The sequence below is a fragment of the Fukomys damarensis genome, unplaced genomic scaffold, assembly GCF_012274545.1.
Source record: "Fukomys damarensis isolate Sample0158 unplaced genomic scaffold, DMR_v1.0_HiC HiC_scaffold_2, whole genome shotgun sequence".
Classification (NCBI taxonomy): Eukaryota; Metazoa; Chordata; class Mammalia; order Rodentia; family Bathyergidae; genus Fukomys; species Fukomys damarensis.
Genome location: NW_022900914.1, coordinates 45074332 through 45096900, shown reverse-complemented (window position 1 = coordinate 45096900; position 22569 = coordinate 45074332). Strand labels below are relative to the sequence as shown.

The 22569-nt window shown below is 42.9% G+C and overlaps 1 protein-coding gene across 1 annotated transcript in view; it reads right to left on the bottom strand.

The window, feature by feature from the left end:
* Antxr1 (ANTXR cell adhesion molecule 1) overlaps nucleotides 1-22569 on the bottom strand; it is a 206607-nt gene that overhangs the window by 59735 nt on the left and 124303 nt on the right. Inside the window, 2 exon segments of the mRNA XM_033764479.1 lie at nucleotides 5039-5080; nucleotides 20960-21055. Of these exon segments, the coding sequence (XP_033620370.1) occupies nucleotides 5039-5080; nucleotides 20960-21055 (138 nt within the window).

The window sequence follows — 22569 nt, the reverse complement described above, 5'->3', positions numbered from 1 at the left end:
AGAAGATTCACAATGCCCCTCTCTGGGCTTGTATGTATGGGTGAGAGGTTTCTGTAGGCTAGTGTTTTGTGTCCAAAGAGAGAGAAATGTGTATAGAAGGTGTTGACTTTTCACTGTAATGCTGTGAACCTTTAGGAGGTGGGGCCTAGTGGGAGGAAGTTAGGTCATTGGCGGTGTGCTCTTGAGGGGGATATTGTGATCCTAGCTCCTTCTTGTCCCTCTCTTTGCTTCTCTGTTCCAAAAAATGACCAGGCCTCCCTGCCATGTACTTCCTTCATGATGCGTTGTGTCTCCATAGTTCCCAAGTGACAGGCCAAGTGACTATGGACTGAAACCAGCTAAAATAAACCTTTCCTTCTTTTAAATTGACTATCTTAGGTATTTTCTCATAATGATGGAAAGCTAACCCAGCTCATCTAACCTAATTATACATCAGGTTTTCATGTATAAAGTGGGGGATCATGATAGCACATCTTTGTTCCAGGATTGTCGAATGATGAAATGAAACATTCAAGACTTTTTTTTGATGTTAGTTGCCTGGATAATCGTAAGTGTTATCTTTCTATTATTATCTCTGTTATTGTCAATTTGACAGACTTAGATGCAATGTACACTGTGAATCTCCCTTTCTCCCTGAAGAGGACCAGTTAGGTCAACAACTTTATAAGCCTGCTGTTACACCCGTCTTAAGACAAACTCCCACATGGAATCTCAGTGTTGCCTAGATCCTAGAAGGAGCTAGGATCTCAACACACACTCTATGCGGAAGCACACATTCTGAAGTTGTCAAATGAGATTAAGAATTTTAAGTGCCTAAAAACATAGCAGCCACTCACAAATATTTCATACTTCTATCCTGTTTGATTTTCTCAGTGTGCTCAACTCAGAGCCTAAGGCCTTAATTTGCCTGAAGCTAAAAGGTAAAATGTTTAAACTTTCATTGCCTTCATCTCTAGTTTGACTAGTTTTTCCAGTTTATTTCTGACATATTTAATTTTTTAAACCAGACAGCTCCAAAGGGAATGGAGGGCAACTCTAGATTTTAGGAACCGGCTTGCTTTTCATCAGCAAATGAAATGTACTATTAATCTGTTCAGCCTGGTTCTTGTCATGGCAGGAGGATTAAGGAAATTGCAAGTGTTCCTGTGAGTTATATATTTGATGTTACAGTAAGAGGTATATGTGAGTAATGAGTCTTCTTTTTCCCAGTATGTTTACTTTATATGTAGGTGTGAGACTTCTTTAGTTTCTTAGGGCAAAGCCATATTCAACTTTCCATTCAGTCATGGAGCTTCCTGTTATGTTTTCTCTTTCAAATGTGTGTGAAGTTGGGGATAGTAGACTTTTTTGGGAGCCTGTATGAATGGCAGGTAGAGATGGAATATGGCATGGATTCCTGGCTGTAGCTCATATTCTGATATTTATTTAGACTGTATTTAGTTTATTAAAACATGTTTCCAGAGAAGCTTTGGTGCCTACCATGCTTAGGGAGTTGGGGCCTGTTAAGCAGCACATGACTCTTCTTTTGGCTACAGCAATTGGACCAGAAGTGGGCATCCAACTTAAATGCGGCCAGTCCATTGCTTGGCTGTGACCTATCTATCTATGGTCCAGAGTGAAAAGACAAATCAGGCCAAGGAAATTCCTTTATTGGGAACAAGGAGATAGAAACTGAGAGACTAAAGATATATTTACTGGAAGCAGAAGCTGAAATGAAGGCGTGGGAAATGCCCTCAGGCAGTCAGAACAGAAGGGGTCTGCAGAGTTACCACAGTATGAAGAAGGCCAGCAAGAGAGCAGAAGGGAGTAAATTCCTGGAAAGAAGCAGAGTGCTAAGAGTGAGGGCAAGAAGAGGGCCATGAGGAGGCTGGTGCCTGGAGCTGCCTTAATTGCTGCTCTTTCATTAATCACAGTTTATCTGGGTTCATTCATTTTAGACAAGCTTGGTTTGGTCTCAATTAATAGTTCAGCTGTTCTCAATTAAAATAATAGTTGCATGAAGTCAAAACCTCTCTCTGCTATCTATATGAACAAATTAAATATTAATTACTGTTATATTCCTGATGCTTTTATTACCATCACATCCTAAGGGAGGCCCATGTACTATATAACTCAACTTAGAGAATGAAGATGACTTTATGAATCTTTATAATGAGCTCTCAATGATCTTCTTTAATAGAGAATATCAAAATAGATAATGTGAAAAACTATTAATTGAATGTTTTACAGCCTAATGAGCCTGATAAAAACTCAAAGGTAGTTAGAGAATCCATGGAAGGTGATTACATCTATAATGAAACCACTGGACTAAGTATTCCATTTTTTGCATTTTCCCATAAATTGTCAGTTGTTTGGAATAGAGATATAGAGAAGAAATCTCACTCTGGCACCAGTTAGGAAGGAAATATCCTTAACCCAGGAAAGATCCCTTGTAGTTGTTAACATTGAGTTTCCTTGCTTTTGTTGAGATCTCCAAATTTCAGGTCAACTCTCTTTGTACTCTCCATTGCACAAATGAATCACTGATGCTTACCTGGAATCTCAGAAAGTCATGAGTTTTTATATTATGCCTTTTGATATTCCCTATTAAAGGGGATTCTTCATTAAAGAGGATCTTCGTAAAGAGTGGTAAGGTCAGGCACAGTGGCACACACCTGTGATCCCAGCCATTTGGGAGGTTGAAGCAGGAGGATCGCAAATTCAAGGCCAGCCTGGTCCAGCCTGGGATCTGACTCCAGACCCTTCTCTACTCCAGCTACGGTGCTCATATCCCACCAGTGCCACAAGCTTGGCTCCTGTGTGGCTGGCACTGCAAAACACACTGTAATTCCTTCCATCGACCCAGTTTCTCCTGTTTTCTTCTCTGAAGTCTCGGGGTATTTCATTATCTCTTCCCTTTGCATCAAAGCTTTAGACCAATACCTACTTGAAGGTCAGGATCTGTATTGAGTTAATCTTTGACTTACTCTCAAAGAGTTCAACAGCTTCCAACACTCAAAAGCTATGTGAAGTTGTGTTCTCTGCCATATATATGAGCAAGTTAGGTATTAATATCCCAATCTTCATAGTTAAATAATCATCACATCCAAAGGAAAGCATGTCTAATGTCTAGTGTACATGGATAAATTACTAAACTTAGAGAATGAAGATAACGTTATGTGCATGGGCTGTTATGTTATTTGTTTCTGTGGGATTTCTTTTCTTTCTTTTTACCTGCCGAAACACATTGGGAAGGAGATTAGGGTCACCTAACTCATAAGGCATTGTGTGTTGGGGCCCAACACACATGCTGAGGTCCGCAACACCTGCCTTAGCTGGCCTTGGCCAACCTAGAAGATCCTTTAAGCCTTACAGAGGCCTTCAGCTCTCAAGTATCCCGAGGTTGTCATTTTGTTTCAGAAACCAATTCTTCAGGTGAAAGCACAACCTCTATCAAAATACTCAATGAAACCAATAAAGCTCAAGTATTTTCCTGCCTTTACTTTTAGCTATTCTTTTATTTTTCTTGCCTCCAAGTTTTGTTGTTGTGTACAGTACTACATCCTACAAATATTTGTTGAACTTGTACTGTGGGTGGAACCCTGTGTCAGCTGCTGGATCTGGGGTAAATGAAACCTCCGCAGCTTTGTACCTGCATCCCCTGGCTGGTACTGCAGTCATGGTGGCTGCCACATCACCTTCTAAAGGCAGGGGCAGAGCAAGTCTCAGAAGCAAGAGCAACAAGTCTAGCTGGACCTAACAGAAGTGGGGACTACTCTATACTGCATGGGCAACAGAGCAGCCCCAACAAGGAAGCCTCTTGTTCTGTTTTTCTCCAGGAGTCCAAGAAATAGCTGCATATAACAGAAGGAAAGCCAAAACTGCCATGGAACTTGCTGCAGTGTCTTCTCTTGAAGGATTAGGAAAGGCTTTTGTGGATGTTAAGAGGGTTTTGTCTCCCTCCTCTTTGCACAGCTATGTAATTTCCTCTCTTGATTTCTGGGCAGAAAGTTAGCATTCCAACAAGATGTGCTTTAATTGATTGCAGCCATTAAATCCCTTGGCTTATATGTATATGGTTCAGGAAATAAGAGACACATGAAATTTTAAATTTAATCATCTGCCTCTCTGTATGCAGGAAACTTAACAAAGACATTGGGAAAGGGAAGAGTGAGGGGGCTGAACTTCGTTTGCACACAAAGCTAGGCTTTAGGGATTGAAGTAAGTGCTTAAAACCTAATCATTACATATTTTAGTGCCACTTACATTTCAGATCTTTACTGTGGCTTCTAAATTGGTGAGTGTTGCTTCTAGGGAGTCCAGATAGTCCAGACTAGGAAAGCTGGTTGCTGTGCAACCCAGGGAGGATCTTTCTCATGATTAGCCTTTAATACCTCTACTATATTCTACTCAGGCCACCCTTACATAAGAACTGCTTACTGAAAGTGCAAATAAGGACTAAAAGGTATAATAGATAATGTAAAATAGGAAGAAAAGGGGAAAAGGGGAAGGGAAAGTGGGAGGGGTACTGGAGAGGAAAGAAGGGAGTGGAATTAATATGAGAAAATGAAAAATGGAAATAAAGCCTTTGTAAATAGGGAGGGGTGGAGAGGTTGAAGGGAGGGAAAGGGAATGGGGAAAAATAAGAACCAAGATAGATTATGTAAAGGTGCAAATTTCCAATGATGAATGTCATTATACTGTACACCTAAAATGTACCTATAAAATTTATTTTAAAAAATAACTGCTTACTAGTCAGTTTAATGGTAAGAGTCTGAGATTGTTTTCTTCTTTAGATGATGAGGATTCAAGAGCAAGACCAGGATATTAGCATATCCTCCTCCAGCATATTTTAATTACTGCTTGGCAAATTTTTAGATAATACTGTTTTAAATTAAAGAAAACTGAATACTTTAATGTTAGGCTATTCCTAGAACCAGTGATGCTTTGGAGGAAGGGGCAAATTGGCCCCACACACAGTGGGGACTGGGCTCTGCTTGGCTGAGGACAAAGTCTCTCTGTAGCCCAGCCAGCCTACTCATCTGTTCTGGCCACTTACCTCACTCTCTTCAACAGGGGGTGGAGGGACTTCCTTGATGATCTGAAAAGAGAAAAGAAAAAAGGAAAAGGTCAGTGGAAATCTCCAAGCAAGGCAGACTTGATCAGTACCATGATCTGTCCCTAGAGAATATCGCAGTTAGTGTGAGCATGATGCAAGCTTCGGGTTCCTTTCTCAGTGTTGTAGTTTTTGTGTAGAAAAAACCTGTTTCACAGGTAACAGTTTCATCTCTTATTCCAGGGAGCTACTTTGCAAATATAGTCATTCACTCATGTATTCATCCAGTCATTCATGCATCAAATCACTCACACCTCTACCTAACCATCTAAGCATCTACACACCTAAGGAGTTATGGTTACACAGTAGAAGTTAGAGGGTGCTGTAGAGAGGAGCTAGACACAGACCACACTTAGGGAACTGGCAGTCTTTAAACTATAAGTAGTCCTTGGAGAGAGGATGTGATGGCTTCATAGACTGAGTCTCAACAGAAGGCAGCAGAGGATGTGTCCCCAGAGATCTCTTGCAGGGCACTGGCATTCAGGGGCACAAAGATTTAAATAACACTATGATTAGACTGCAACTTTTTGTCTTCAGGCCTGAAGAGAAACACATGGACATTGCAGGCAAGCAGGTAACTGGGATCCCCTTCTAATTCATGAGTGAGTAGATGACCTAGAGGAAGACAGAAGGAGGATGGCTGGGTGGCACATGTGTCCTCAACTTGTGTACTACTCATAAAATGAAAGCCTTGTCGATTTATGGTGTCTTACATAGCAGTAAGGCCACTATCTATTTTGACCCACTACATTCCAAGGTGTTTTCCTACCTTTACCCAAAGGTCATCAGAATTTTGGTCCCCTATGTGCAGTGTTTATTTTTGAGAACTTTTAGTAGGCTCATCACATATTTCTGGATCTCTCAGGCTCAGGGTTGGTCACTTTTAGATGTGCTCCTAGGAAGTTGCCCCTGGCTGCAGCCATTCTTTCTGGCTGGCATTAAACTCCTCCCCTCTTCCTACTAAGCACATACCTCCTTTGATCTGGTAATCCTGAGGTCTCACTAGGGCTGCAGTGTCCGCGGCCGCCACCTCTCCTACCGCTGTCTATAATGGCACCTCTGTGTGAAGAGATAGGCTACTAGTCTGGCGCATGGACTGAGGCTCCAGTTACCTAAAAGGATGGTATTCAATTAAATGAAGAGGCAGAGATAAAGGCCTCTAGGGGTTTTGGGCTATCATTTCATCTGCCTCCACTTCCTGGCTGCTGTGGGAAGCCATGATTTTGCTCACCCACTCAATTTTGTCTCAGAATTTCTTCAGGAAATCTCAAGAGAGGGCCTTTGCTGCTTAGTATTGATTTTTCCAGCATCCCACAGGCAGTAAGCTATTTTAAAGCAGGCAATGCCTGGAAACTGAAGGGAAGGATGAGGACTAGGCACACAGAAATTTGGAGCTAAGGAAAGGGAGCTGAAGGGAGGAATAATGTTTGGGAACACAGGCAGAGACTTAACAAGGGTGCTGTGGGCAGTGTGCATGGCGAAGTCCTGGGCTATGCGTAGGTTCAGATCAGAGCCTGTTTCTGTCTTCATGGTGCTATTACCTGCTCTCCTACATGGAAACACCACACAGGTATCCTTTGTGAACCCCAGATCTGCCTCCTCATGACTGTTAGGATTTCAAAAGTCCCTTAGGTTCCCTGTGCTCTATTGTCATCTAAGAACAAGAACACGAACCTTACAGGAATAGTTATGACAAGCGGTCCAGTGTGCTGAGGGTCTGGTAGAGAGGAGGTGCTCCTCAGATGGTGCATGTGATTAGCACTCTCCTTTCCATTTCTTGTCTGCCTCTTGCCTTTATTACATCTGGAGCTTCATAAAATAAGTGAGATAGGACACCGGTGTCCAGACAGTGGCCAGTGGGCCAAACAGTGACAAAGGCTTCAGGGGAGTCAACAGCCACATGGCATTGTTAGCACATGATATCAGCTGGGGAGTGTAGCACCAAGCGGCCCACCATTCTGAATAACCCAGCTGTGGGTCTGTTGCTTGATTTATTTTGAAAAGTATTTATTTTATATTCTGCCATGTGTCAAACCTTGAGGGCAACCTGAAAAATAATGCAAAATGTTTGACTTATTAAGTATTAATCAAAGGGGGACTAATTTATAGTTCCAATTCCACACCGACACACTGGAAACATCTCAACTTCTGGAAAGAACACCACTATGTTCAAACAGGAATTAGGCCCCTCCAACCTGACTTCATTGGTTGGGTGTCCAGCTGCAGTCAGCAGGAATAAAGAAGTGTTCCCATTGCTTCAAGTCCACGCACCACAAGCTGGCCCCAGAGACAGCTCACCCATAGGATGGCAAGAAACCTTTAAACGTGTGCTGTGGACAGGCTGGACACCATGAGATGATTATCCCGAGCAGGGAAGTTGGATGGGCTGTCTGCGAGTACGCTGAGTTCTTGTTGGTCACCCAAAGGAGTATTCTGAGTACAGGGACATGTCAACTCTCACTCCCCGCACCCCATCAGGAGGGCTGCAGCCCATGTGCCCTGAAGAGCTGTCTGGGTGACTGCCTCGATCACTCTGAAGCCTGCCTTATCATTCTCACCTCCGAGCTCCATGCTCTACCCACCTCTGCAGGTTCCTGCTAGCACCTACTCATTACATGGATGGCCATGGCCAGTACACATCCCCCCCAGGAATCACACAGAAGCAGCAAGGACCCCTCTTTGGGCTGTCAATTATGATTGAGTGATTATGTTTTTATAGCCACTCAATCATAGCTGAAGAATAAACTGCATACTTCCTTGTTTCCAATTAGCCTGACCAGAAAGTATTCCAACTAGACTGAAAGCTAGCAAAAGCTACCAGGCTCTGGCTGATTTGGCCACTTCTCTTTGTGGTAGATTATGGGAGGTTCCTCTTACTTATAGGTGGGCTCTTCAGCTCCTCCCTCATGAGGAGGGACAAAGAGAAGATGGATAAAATCGAACAGATCCTTCACAAAATACGTAAAAGGAAAATGCTACCACAAAGTAGTTATAAGCATAGTATGGTAGAAGTGAATGGGAGCCCTGGGGCAGCTAGCACCCTTCCCCACTCACTACCATCTTTAGATTGGCTGTGGGGTGGGTAGAAAGTGACCCTGTGCCTCCTTGTCAAGGAGCCCATTTTGGGGCTAGTTGGACTGGTGGGTGGTGTGAAGGGGTATAAGAACAACACAGTGGATGAAAGTTCTGAATTCTGTTGGTGTTTCTTTGCTACCTGAGAACTTCTTGAAACTGCTGTGAGTTGGGAGATGTGTCTCCTCACCCCATCTCCTACCAGTGACTTTAAATCTGATTCTATCCATCTCTATTCAGGAAGACACAAAGAGGGGCCAGACCTAACAAAACTATTGTATGAATAAGACAAAGTCAGGAAAGCCCACGTAGAATCTTATCACATTGAATCCTCACTTCTTGGGTCATAACAAATTCAAACCCATGAGCGTGCCTGTTGAAAGTGGTCGGGTTGAAAATGTGGAGTTGTAGCATGGTGTGAACAGAGCAGAAAGATCATATAAGCCAGGACCTGTCTGAAAGTCTAACCACTGTGATTTATGAATCAAGTTCAACTTCTGGGTCTCTATGAAACTCTTCTCTATGAAACTGTAAAGAGGAAGGAAATTCCTGGTGAATTTATTTTGCATGTTAAGTCTAAGTCTTTTTTCCCTCCAGAAATGTTGAAGTTTTGCTCCTAATATGAAGTTTTGGTCTTTGTTGTGGTGTTTGCACCAGCTAACTCTGTATTATGGTCTTTTACAATGAAAGCAAATGGAGTCTATGTGACAGCCACACTGGTTCACTGCCCAATCAACTTAAAGTTGAGGGTGAGGCCAACCTGCTACATGAGGAGGCAGGTCACAGGGGGAGGCAGGTCAGGGTGTTCCTTCAAGTTCTCCTGCTTTGTCTCTTTCACCTTGTTGAGAAATCTTCCAGCGCAACCTCATGGTTTTCCTCCTCTTCTTACCTGTCTTTTCTCTCAGTGACAAAGAGTTGGTTATGTACTAAATCGGATAAGCTCCTATGAAACAGTTACTCATCCAATGGCATTAGAAGTGGGATGAAACAAAGAGTTCTTTTCTTTTTTGGTTTATTTCTCAGTATCTTTTTATTTTTTTGAGACAGGGTCTTGCTTTGAACTTGGGGAGATTCTTCTGCCTCAGCCTCTTGAGTGCTGGGATTACAGATGTGCAACGCCATGCCTGGCTTTCAGTATCCTTTTTGCATGAGCTAAATTCAGAGCATCTCCTCTAAACTCCTTTATACCAAAGGCCTGGTCTCTGGTTGCAAGACAGACACATCACTGGCACACAGTGGAATACTGGCTATCCAAGAGAATAGCTTAAGACAACTAATACACTAATAAAACCAAGTACTTTCCTCTGATTTTAATCAGCTCAGTGGCTTCAAACTTTTCAAGTGTCAGAGTCACCCAAAGGATTTCTTTCAGCATAGATTTCTGGACTGAACAGCCAAGTTTCTTATCAGCCAGTCTGGGCCAGGCACTTGAACTTCTAATAGGTTCCCAATTGAGGCTGGCCCTGTTGGTCTATGGCCTATTTTGAGAATCATGAATTAGCTTATTCCTAACAACTCTACATACTAATTAGATACATAGGAGAGATGTTTTGCTTCCAGTCAGGTCAGACATTTTTATAGGTGGTCTGCTGTGTGTTGCTTATAGTTTAGTATAAACAACTTTAGAAAGGTTAAATTCTAACAACAATGGTGTCCTAGCTCTGTTGTCTGGAATGCTGGGTTCTCCAATGCAGCCTCTGTGTCATGGAGGGAAGATAGTATGGTGGAAAGGATTCTCTACTCACAGGCACTCCCCAGGGCTCGTGGTGTACATAGCCCATCCTCAGGGCCCTCCCCACTGGGTGGCTCCCTGGGAACTAGGGGTACAGATCACATTTCTGCTGTCTTGCCACTGGTGATGAACTCACTGAGCTGCATTTGCCTCTAGAAGATATGGGTACCGCAGTCAGCTTTTATTCTTGAAATATAGCTCAGTGCTTATTACTATTTCCTGTACAGGGAAAGGAATTATTTCTGAGTATTCTAAATATTCTTACCTTTCAAGTAAGCAGTTAATACATGATCCTATGTTCACCTCTGATTTCTCAATCCTCCATCTAAATGTTTCTTTAGTAATTAAGATGTGAGCTGGGCATGGTGGCGCATGCCTGTAATCCCAGCACTCAGGAGGCTGAGGCAGGAAGATCACTGTGAGTTCGAGATCAGCCTGGGCTATATAGTGATTTCCAGGTCAGTCTCAACTACATAGTGAGACCCTGTCTCAAAACCGCACCACCCCAAAGTTGTGAATAGTCCCAACTGCCAAAAGCAGACTGTGATAGATATGAAGGCAGGTACAGAAGTGGGTGCATCATAGCAATCTCTTTAGTGTCCTGGGTTGGAATTAAAGTTAATCATGCTGCTTTACTAGACACCACTTGCCCCCCTAAAACCCAAACTCCAAGTGGATTCCACTTGTGGATCAAGAGTCTGCTTGTCAGCTTTATGTCCTGAACTTATTTCTAAGAAAGCTTTATGAAAATTTGAAAACCACACACAAGGTCTCTGTTGCTGCAACTCTGGTATGTAACATGGGAATCTGTTTGCATGCTAGGTAAACAGAAGAGAAAATCACTCAACTGTGAAATTGTGTTAGCTCAAAGTAGGATTTGTTTTCAGAAGTAAAGGAGAAGTAAATATATATTTTAGGTTTTATTACTGTGATAATGGTGGTAAAATCCACATAACTCAATGTTAACTGTTAGACATTGCGCTATTCTTTTTTTTTTCTTTTGGTACCAGAGATCCAACTTGGGACCTTGTGCTTGCAAGGCAGGTGGCGGCGCCACTGAGCTAAATTCCCAGCCCAACTGTTAGACATTGAAAACTGTGAGGTGATACTATTTGCTGCCACTGAGTAAAACCAGTATAATGTGAAAACACTGTGCACCTGCCAGCTGTGACCTAGGAGGAATATGCAAAATCCATGCACATCTCATTTACTCTCTTACTTCTGTTCACTCTTGTGCAAAGCAAGCATAGATTACACTCCCCAGTATGTGCTCTTTTGTTCATAGAGCATTCTATACAGTATCCTTGACAGGGGGCATGTCCTGGTTATAGGAACTGGAGACTGAATGGAGGAGGAAAACCTTCTGCTCGGCGAGGAGAAGTTTGGGAAGGTCAGGAGAGGACAGGATGCTGTGGATTAACAGGTAGAAAGAGGTCCAATACTACTTCATCAGAGACCCTGCTGGAAACCAAGACAAGGCAACAGCACTCAGGGAGCTTTCGTTTGCTTTGCAGAAGACAAGAGGCCTGTGAAGAGTATGCTTCATGCTGAGAACAGCATAATGCTACTTCTATGGCTTTTGATCTAATTTGGAACCACACAAATAGCTTCTCTTTTTAATGAAAAAAGAAACCTAGCAAAATGACGAAGACCGATTTTCTATTTTTATCCAGTGCAGAGGAATAACAAGACAGTGAGTCACAGTCATCCACCTCTGGTATCATGACACTTTGCCCTTCTTAATTGCCTCTGCAAGGCCAAGCAACAGTAGTACATTACACTCATGTCCAGGGGGTACTCCATGCACTGATTTTTTAAAAAATCAAGATATAGGACTATATGCACTGTAGTATTTTTTTTTGAAGAATCTAAGGTATTTAAGATAGTGGCTTTTAAAATTGAGTTTATTATTCTTTTTAATATATTGTTTGTATAAGACTGCACAGTTTTGAAGCTCCACCCATAATTTTCATGTGCCAAGATTCCATAATGCAGTAATATTTTAAGGAAAGCATTGTTCGAGAACTTTCAGTCTACCTCAATTGTTAACTTTGGAGAGTCAAGGAAATGTCACTGACAGGGCATGACTTCATCTGACTATGGCCTTTGCTTTTGTGCTCTCCATGTGCATAGTAAAATCCCAAGGGTTCTGAATAATAAGATACCTTGCATTTTGGAATATCTTAGACTTGGAGTTTATGTGTAGTTTGCATTCACTTCTGGAATCCTGTAGGCCTGGGTGGAGGGACTAAGCTGCCAGAGGACTTAGAACTCCTCTTGAAGATCCCTATGTTCCCCCAGCTTTGACCACTTCTTCTTTGTTTGCAATTTTCAGAAACCCAAGTATAAATTTGAGCTCTAAATGTTGAGAGGTTATGGTCATGAATTCTTAGGGTTACACACATCAAACCCAGCCTTACACTGAAGGACTTTACTTTAGGAAGAAGATTCAGTTTCAAAGCCCAAGCCTTTGTGATCTTATGAAAGGCTGTGAGGCCAAACTCTAGGTTCTTGAATAGGGAAATGTGTCTGACTGCTTAGGGGCAGCTGATCATCAGAATTCAAGATGCTTCTTTCCTTTGGCCCTGAAAATACTCCTTATTTTCTTGTGAGCCTGGTTCTGCATTTAAAACAACTCTTATTTTTGTTCTCATTTTGCTATGCAGTTAAAAGTAGCTGATTCTACAATGATTATTTCCTGCATGCTTTAAGGGATTCATTTAAACAAATGATGTATTTAGGTGGCAAACATTTTTGGAGGCTTTGATTTAAAACATTGCTTATCCTGATCTCTTACAGTCAACTCAACTGCTGCCTCCTTGGCCTCATGATTTCTTGCATGAGGAGAAACCATCATTATAGGGTTGTGTGTGGAAGAAATGCTGTGCCACACGAGAAGCCACCTACCAAGGGCTTTACAGAGAGGGGGTGTGCTTTCTTTCACATTCTAGCCTTTGCCTTTGGATCCCTAAAATTATACATATTCTTTTGGAACTCAAGAAACCCAGGAAAAGTGGCCAACTGCCTGTGGAAAATATCCAGTGGAAGGGTGAGATGTTAGGTGATGTCAGATCAATGAATCTTCCATCTGAAGACTGATCAAGTTTAGTAAAAAACTCATCACTGATTGGGGTGAGTTAATCCTGGCCCAGTACTGCCTGCGCCCAGGACTTTGACACTGTGAGAGTTTAATGAAGGCTGGCGCCAAGGGTGTTGATCTGGAATGAAGTGCAAGCAATTTTCAAAGAAATGAGCTCAATCTTTTTTTTTTTTTTTTTTTTTAACGCAAATTCCTCATGGTTTTTGGCTCTTATCTCATCTGCTTGAAGCTGGGACTATTTAAAATGCCACATTTGTCAATATCTAAAGTGAGAGTCTAGGGAGGAATTTTAACATGAGCTGATAAGGCCTCAGTGACTTACATGGTTATTTAAAAAGAGCAGCTGTGGCTATTCCCCATTAGATGACACCTTAGTGTCACTGTAAGGCTCTGTTAAGTGAAGTAGGAAAACAAATCCAGGAATTTAGCATCCCTGAAGCTTGTGTGGGGGGAGGGTCTGGCCTCCACTTGAGTTTTGGGTAAGCTGATCCCAAACACTAGGTGCCGGTGGGGTCTGAACAGGACATGAAAGCGATGTGGGTGATGCGGGCGAGGCTCCCAAAGCTTTCAGGCTTCTTAGCACAGATGTAGACACTGCACCTCAGAACCCAGGAACCTGCTCTTTCAGCTATTTCAGCACCTTCTAGCATTGTGTTTCCCAAGTATACATGGTAGAATGTCAGTGTCCTTCCACACGTCAGATACCAATAGCTGTAGACCAAAGAAGAGTTCCATGGTCAGAATTAAATTTGGAGACTTATAGGGCAAATGATCCCACGAAAGGCTCTGAGGAGTCTTGCAACAAAGACAGTTATTCAACTTGATTTAATGGTGCCTTTCAAACTTGCTGCCTCCATACTTTATAGCGCCTCTGTTCTGAAGGGTGTCAGTGCACATTTTGTAGGGTATTATTATCTCGTGGTCAGAATTTGGAAATATTGCCCCTGATTTTGCCAGGTAGTTTTGATAATGTAGCCAGATTGGCGAGCCGGAGGCCAGGGAATCATGAAAGGGAAGAACAAACTCACCTACAGAAGGTAAAAATGTAAGGAAATAACCCAAGGGATAATATGGCTCCAATTTTCTAGTTTTTCACATGAGGAAACTAAAGTTAAAGAATTTGCCCATTTCTTTCAGTGACAGAGGAAGAGATGGTATTGGAAGCCTGGTCCCTAATGTTGCTTGCCTGTTTGTGTGTCACCAGCAGGGATGGGGATACATGCATGTGTGTGTGTGTGTGTGTGTGTGTGTGTGTGTGTGTGTGTGTGTATTACCATGAAAGTGTTGAGGTCAGCTTGGCAGGAATGAAGAAAGTGATCAGGGGAAGATGGGGATGAAAGGACTGCATGTGGAAGGGTATGTGGTGCAGAGCTTGGGATAGGAGGGCAGGCAAAGACAGAGCTGTATGTGCTAGTGAAAAATAACCTTGTGAGCAATGGAATGAGAAGTGTCCATATGGGAACGGGTGGAGGCTGGAGGGGGATCAAAAAGCACATCGATCTAGGACCAAGATGCTTGCATAAGGAGCTGCTTGTATGAGTCCTGTTTGAATGAAACAAACTGTCAGTAAATCCCTTTAGTGATGTTAGGCTTGCTTGTCTTATCCTACAAATTAAATGTTATGCTTAAGGGTGGGGGGAGCACTATTTGAAGTCTTGATTATTATTTCAGTTTAAGGCATATCAAGTTCTCAATTTTCACCCCTTGCAGTTTGTTACTGGAGGTGTCCAGTAGGCTTATGTGTTCAACTATCCTTGAAATTCAGTAAAGTGAATTAACACAATCTCTTACATAATTCTTTAAAAACTGTTTATAGATGTCTGAGAGCCACTGAAAATGAAAGAGAACATAATTTTCTTATATAGGGAAAAATTGTGAATGCATGCACATGATCCTTTGCTAACAAACTGAGTAAAAATATTTGCCCTTATTTGTACAGAAATATGATTTGTATGACCTGAATAGCAAGGTGGCTTAACTAGTGGGATTGCAGAGGAATTACAATTTTATAGTAGGATTGTTTTTTTTTTTCTTTTTAACTGTGGTAAGTACCACAAAACATAAAATTTACCATCATACTATTTTTAAGGATACAGTTCAGTAGTATCACGTATATTCACATTGTTGAGCAATTTATTTCCAGAACTTTTTCACCTTGCAAAATATACCAGATCTTTCTACTCAGATTCCTGATATAGCATAAACCTCCCAAAATGAACATATTTCTAGGACTTAAAGAAATTAAAAAGACAATGTCTTTTGTTATGTGAAGTTTGAAATATGTTAAATTGCTTATTATATATATATGCTATGAAATATAATAATATATTATATATATTATAATGTATATATATATAATGGGTGGATTCCTTCTGTATCTAGCTCCCTCCCCTCAAGATTCAGTTTTTTAGTGCAGTTTGGAAACATAAATTATGTACTAGGTACCGTGTTCCATTTTGGAACTGGTTTCTGTGACTAGTGTCTCCTTGTCCTAGAGTTCATGGTATCATGAGAGAAACAGACGTGTGAATGCACACTGTGATAGCATGAAAAAATGCTGTGATACAGGTGTGAAAACAGTGCTGTGGAAATCAGATGAGGCAGCACCTAATCCTCCTTAGGGAGGGGAAAGGTGTGCAGGAAGCCCCCGAGACAGAGAGTGATCAGTGAGCAGGGCGTTGGAGAAAGAGGAATTGTTGATAGATTAGAGAAAGATGAAAATATTTCAGCAAGAGAAAACAAGAGGAGCCAAGAGATTCAGTCAAGAAGTATGAAGCATATTCATATATTTTCATAGAGTATGCCCTCCATCTGGTACTCTAGGAGCTTTGAAGTATACTGAGTAACAGAGTAACAGTTTTGATAAGGGCACTATGTTATGCTCTGGGGACCTATGGCCTTGGACTCCAACAGCTTCGGCTTTATGGGTGAAGACAGACAAGCAGGCAGACAACTGTAAGTCTTAGCAGTGACATGAAGAAGAAGGCATTGTGCTAAGAGAGTCCCTGCCCAGGAGGGGAGGGTGAGAGATGAGGCTGGGGAGGCGGGGCCAGGTGAGGAGAGGCTTGCATGGGCCATAACAAGGAGTCGGCATTTTATTTTAGAGTCAGTGAAGATTTTGGGTCAGGCGTGAGGTGCATGTCTGTAATCCCAGCCCCTGGGAGGTTGAGGCAGGAGGACAACAGTAAGCTTGAGAACAGCCTGGGCTACACAATAAGTTCAAAACCAGCCTAAACTACCTAATGAGTGAGACTTTGTCTCAAAAACACTAGAGAGAAAGAAAGAAAGAAAGAAGGAAAGAAGGAAAGAAAGAGATTAATTTTGGGGCAGGGGAGTGAGATAAATGTTCTATTGCTGTTCTTTTTTTTGTAAAGAAAAATCTCTGCTGTTGCTGAAAGAGTAAAAGAGCAGTTAGAAAGATACTATGGTAGATCAAAGGGGAGAACCCTGGACTTAGGTAATGGACACTGTTAATTTGTTCACTCATCCACTCACTCGCTCACTCCACAACTATTTATTAAAGCACCAGCTGAGATCCAGGCCATGTGCTTGTGCTGGAATAGAGGGTGTGGGTGGATATGATGGGTAAGGTGAGGTGTGAGAGGAGAGGGTGCACTGAAGACAGACTGGAGTGAGTTGAGATGAGGCATGATTGAAGAAGGCATCAGACACCACTCTACAGTCTCTAGTTCGGGCAACTTGGAGGGCAGTGGTTCATCCATTGACAAAGCACAGGTTAGAGGACATTGCGCTGAGTTTAGTTTGGGACATGACTTGAGATGCCTGCATTTCAGATGTCCACCTGTCTCCTAGAATGGGTCCTGGTCTTCGGGAACCATGGTCAGAGATGAGTGGACAGAGTCACTGAGTCACTGAGGTCATGAGAATCTGTGATGCTGGCCAGGGATCATGTATAGAGAAGAGGGTCAAAGACAGTCCTGGAGAACGAAGAGCAAGTAGAGGCACACAAGGTCACACAGAGAGAGAGAGTGAACGGAGGTGTAGGAGAGGAGTCAGTAGAAATGAGCTGAGAAGAAAGTTCAAAGGAGAGAGGTGAACAGCGCCTACTGTAGAGGGAGGTAAAGTATGGCAAGAAATGAGCAGGGACTACTGGCTGGGGCATTGAGGCTTGCAGGAGAGGGACTAGAGAAATACTAGTGAAGGCCAGGGTGCAGTGGAGGAATGAATGAGGTTTGTGCACAGCGAACACTCTGCCAACAGATTCACTGGTGAGAGAAAGGGGAGGGCAAAGAAAGTTTGAAGGAGAAATCAGAGTGAGGTTCTTTTTTTTCTCATTGAGTTTATTGGTACATTCTAGGAATGTAACAGTACAGTTACATTCATCATTGGGATCTTGTACCTTTACATGACCAGGTCTTGGTTCTCATTTTTTCCCCTTACCCCTGCCCTTCCTTCACCCCCTCCTCTCTTCCCTATTTACAAATACTTTATTTCCATTTTTCATTTTCTCATGTTTTTTTTTCTTTTCCCTGATTTCCTTTCCCCTACCCTTCCCACTTCCCCTATGCCTTTAGCCCTTCTCTTCCTATTTCACATTGTCAATTATACCATTAGGATCTTATAAAGAAGATGTGGTTTTTCTATAAAATGGAATACTACTCGGCCATAAAGAATGAGAAATTAGATTCATTCATAGGAAAATGGATACATATTGAGGATACACTCCTAAGTGAAATAAATAAGTCACACATGTGTAAATACCGAATAGTTTCTCTGGTGTGAAAAACTATAATGGTACATAAGATCCAGAGTGAGGTTCTTTAAGAAAGGCAACATGGAATGGTGAATCATCCTTCACCCCTCAGACTTCTTGCACACAGGACCAGCCAGAAGAAAAAGATTGACAAGGGTCAGGGTAGGCCTCATGGGATCTGTCATGTGCAGCTAGCCATGCTATATAAAAGTGTTCTTTATGGTTAGTAAACAGGCTTCTGGTTACCTACCCTGCTCCCAGGCACCCTCCAGGGCTTCATGCCCATCTCCCAGATACTCAGCTACTAAAAGCTTCATGTTTACTTTCAGCTCAGCTGGTGTGGGGGCCCTGCAGGTTGTTCTGGGTTCTGAACTTGACCCCTGGAGGGAGCACTGCAGCAGGAGCAGAGCCCACATTTGCAGGTCTTTCTTGCTTTTTGCCCCCTCACCCCCATCACAATGCAGCTTTGGTGTCAGGTCATGCGGGATCGCCTATACTTGTGGGAGGGGGCAGGAAAGCGACAGAGAGGTTTGGGGACCACTGTTTACAAAGACATGTTCTGTTAGAGGGCTGTGGTGAAGGGTGCTGTCACCGAGGGAAACTTCCTGTAATCCTCGGAACAGGGCTGCCCAGGAGGCCCATGTTTTTCCTCCTTGCTGATACTTCTGTTTAGGAGGCACAAGACTTATCCTGTCCCTGAGAGCATCATCACTCATCACAAGAAAGCAAGTGAACAAGTGGGGCACATCAAGTACTGGAACCCAGGCCAGCTTCCCCAAACAAGGAGTGGGAGCTGTTTTCTATTGACATACTGAACGGGAAAATTCATCTCCAGAATCTTCTCTCATAAAGAAATCCTTTGTGACTTACAAAATCATATGGCATTAAGACACTTTGGCTGCCTTCCAGAGCAACAGGAACTTAACTAGATAAATTCATTGAAGAATATTTTGAATATTGCAAAACTGTCCTTGGATGATGTTACTTCCAATAATGAAAGATTTATTTTGAGAAACATTTCCTAGTAACATACAATGAATGTCTCAGAGTTCAGTAATAAATTCCTATGACAGTAAACTACTTTTTATACATTCCTTTAATCTTTCTCATCTTAGCTGTGAAGTCAGGGCTCTGTTGTCCTCATTACACCAATGAAGAAACTGAGGCACAAATGGTTAAGTAACTTGCTCAAGGTCACACAGCTAGTACTTGGTAGAACACTGCTTGACTGTTGAATTTTTCTAGCTGTCCCCACCCAGAGGTAATTGTTGTTAATAATCCAAGGGCCTAGGTGAGCAACGTTACATTAGATGTTCTGGTGTTCACTGTCTGCTGCCACCGGCCCTCCCTAGAACCTAACGTGTTTCTTTTCCCTTCAGATTTCTGAATTTGAAAAGGAAAAATGTAAACAAAGTCTTTGTAAATAGGGAGGGGTGGAGGGGTTGAAGGAAAGGCAGGGAAATGGGGGAAAAATAAGAATCAAGATACAGCATGTAAAGGTCATATTCTCAATGATGAATGTAATTGTATTGTACATCTAAAATATACCAATAAACTCAGTGGAAAAAAATTTCTGAATTTGAAAATATGCTTGTTTTTGAATCACCATTCTCACTGACTCATGGGGATTTTTAATCCTCAAAATAAATTGGTTGTGTAGCTTTAAGTACTTAAAACTACAGGAGAGTGGCTGTAGCGGGGATCTGTTTAACAACTTGGTAAAATTAGTCTGGTGGATGGTACTAATTGACTCGAGACTTGTGCCTCTCCTGTCCCTGTACACATGTGTTCCTGTCTGTCTCAAGTCATCGCTTTGGAGAAGTTTTGGCCACATGGCTCCCATTCTGACTGGGGTTCTCATCTCATTCATTTGCCACCTCTTTAAAATGTCATTTGAAGCTATCTTTCCCTCTTTTTCAACTCCAGGGCTCTATATGTCTGTGGTCGTATTTCAGTTCAGTTCCACACACAGACCTGAGTCTCTTGCCTGTGTGCTAAATGCTGGTACTCCAGAGAGAAAATGAAGACAAGCCCCTGTCCCAGAGAGCCTTCCTGTCTATTTCCCCTGCCAGCCCCTCTCTGGAAGAATGAAGGCATGGGGGAGAGAAAATGCCGTGGCAGCTGAGCAGTGGGTACTTCAAACTCACTGGGTTTTATGGGGGCACAGCTGGGTTCACATGAAGGGAGAGCACAGGCTAGAACTAGACATGTCAGAGCTATTCTGTATTTGGATATTGCTTTATTTGAGCCTTTTGCAGTCTAGCAGCCAAGGAGTGGAATCTGACAACCTGGACATGGCAGGTAGTCAATAGGACAGGTTATTCTAGGACCCAAGCTGCCTGGAGGGACACTAGCTGGAGCGATGCAGTGATTCAGATGAGAGAGCTGCGGAGGAGCCAGGTTCTTGCTGATCTTGTAGCCAAAGTGCTTCGACTAGTGGTCCGCACACTGAAGGTGTGTCCTGTAAATGTTGGCTAAAACTAATGAAATAAAGGTGGGTGCCTCTCTACTGTTGACAAGAGAGGCCTGAGGCACTCCCTCTGGTGGACAGACTAGGTGCGGTTGGATCTGGAATGTCCCCCAGAGCCTCACACACTCACTCACAGGCAGGGCTTGCGAAGGTGATTGGATTGTGGCTTCTGTTCAGATGACTTGCTGTTAGGGACCAGAGGCCTAGTCTGAGACAGTTTCCTGGGATGTAACCTGGGAGGGGATGCTGCTTCCTGGCTGCCATGACCTGAGCAGCTTACCTCCCTGACAGGCACCAGGGAGTGTGACTGTGAGCCAAAGTAAACCTCTTCTTTAAATTGCTGGTGTAGGTATTTTTCCTAGCCGTGAAGAAAGTGACTAAGGTGTCCTTAGAAGGGTATCAGCTCAGTAGCTCAGTCAGGGCAACTCAACAAGTGTGTGTGTGTACATGAATGTACTATACATTTATTACATGTTGAGTAACACTCATTTCTGTGACATCCTGTAGATGCTGTGGATCTTCCTAAGCATCAGACCTAGACCAGTCTCTCAAGTTGCCTTTCCCAAAAGGTTGTTTACATGCAACTTCACACCCTACTACATGCTGCTAATGACTCAGTCCTGGTCACCAATGTTAGTTTACACCAATTTTGTATAAATTGTAAGAAAAAAAAGCAAAACTTGTCCCTTATGACTCTTGGTCCTTTTCTTTTCACTAGTGGTCCTAGGAAACTCGTGTCCCAGTTTCCTTGCATATCCCAGAGTTGAGGCACTTACCACGGTGCAGCAGAGGGGCCAGAACCACCACAGCAATGCCAGGGCCAGGAGGAGGAACAGGATCAGCAGGGCGATTGCCAGAATGGAGCCATCTGACTGTGGGGTGGAGAGAGAGATGGTCAGCAGTGGCAGTGAATGCACCATACCATGATCTTCCCTCCCCAAACTCTCACCAATAGCCTGGCCAGGGAAGATCAGTTTGCTAAACACATGGTGGAAAGTCTGTCCATCACATTGGGCTAATGGCTCCGTAAACTCTGTCTAGCCAGTTTTCAAGGGAAATGGATTTGCCTTTTCAGGGAGGCCCAGTTCTTCCCTTTGAAGACAGTTTTGAAGGATTTCTCCTATAGGAGACAGAGAGCAGGCACCGAGATGATCAGCCACTGTCGTTCTGCCCTGATACTTTATCTTCCACTTGGTGACAACCTCCAGCTCACTGGGCTGGATGTTTTGTTCAAAATCTGGGCTGATTCAGGAGAACCCTACACAAGATTCAGCCTGATCCCCTGACCCATTCCCCTTGGGGTGCTTGTAGCAGACTCCCAGACTATGGCTGGAAAGCTAAAAGTCCTGGAAGAATCCCACTGCTTCTGAACCTGAGAGGGGAGGGTGGGGTGGCTGAGTCAACACAGCAGTCAGATCAAGTGGCTGTGTGTGAGCCAGGAAGGGAGGCACCCAAGACCAACTTTACCCACCTCCAAATGTGCCTAGGCCAGCTCTGAAAATAGACACGGTTGCTGTGGCCTGAGATGGGTTGTTAAAGTTTAGCAAACTAAAGTCTTGCTTGGTATCAGCAATCTATGCCTGCTGGTTGAAGAAAACCATTTGCAAACACCAGTCCAAGCATCTGCCACCCTCTCTCCCTCCCTGTTACTGGGAGCATGGACAAGCACAGTTTTCTGAAGGTCTTGGGGAGCACACTGCTATGGGTATCAAAAGCCCTCTTTTGTGTAAAACTGGCAGTTGCACTTTTAGCTCTAGAAAATAATTAAGGATGTTTACCCAGTTAATGACACTAAACAACAAGGAAAACAACATAAATGTTCAACAGTTAGGGAAGGCTAATGTGTAATGGAATCATAATGCAATTAATCACTATGTTGACAGGTCAAATCATGTTTAATTGACATGGGAAAGCATTCTTGGTGTAATGAGTGATTCTGCAGATATGTGGCATGAATAGGAAGGCAGAAAAATGGCTTCCCTGATATTTACTAAAATTTTTTTACTGATATTTACTAAAATACACTGTGAGTGGGTTATGGCAATTTACTTCTTTTTTAAAAAATATGTGTCTCTTTTAGTATTTCATAATGAGGAAATAAACTATTGAGGTTGTTCTTTAAACATTTCAAAGTCGGGGTCCCCTTGGGGTGTATCCTGCGGCCCAGGCATTCTTATCCAGGTCAGGGGATCTCTGGGGTTCACGGGTAGGTGGGCTTGAGTGGAACAAAGCTTGTGACCCTCTGTAAATGACACCCACAGTCTTCAGGGTTGTCAAGGAGATCCCTGATAGACCAGTGCTGTCAGGACCACAGACGAACCAAGAAACACCAAGTTCTCTTACGCAGGCTCCCCCCCCCCCCCCTACAGAGGGAGACTGGTTGGCC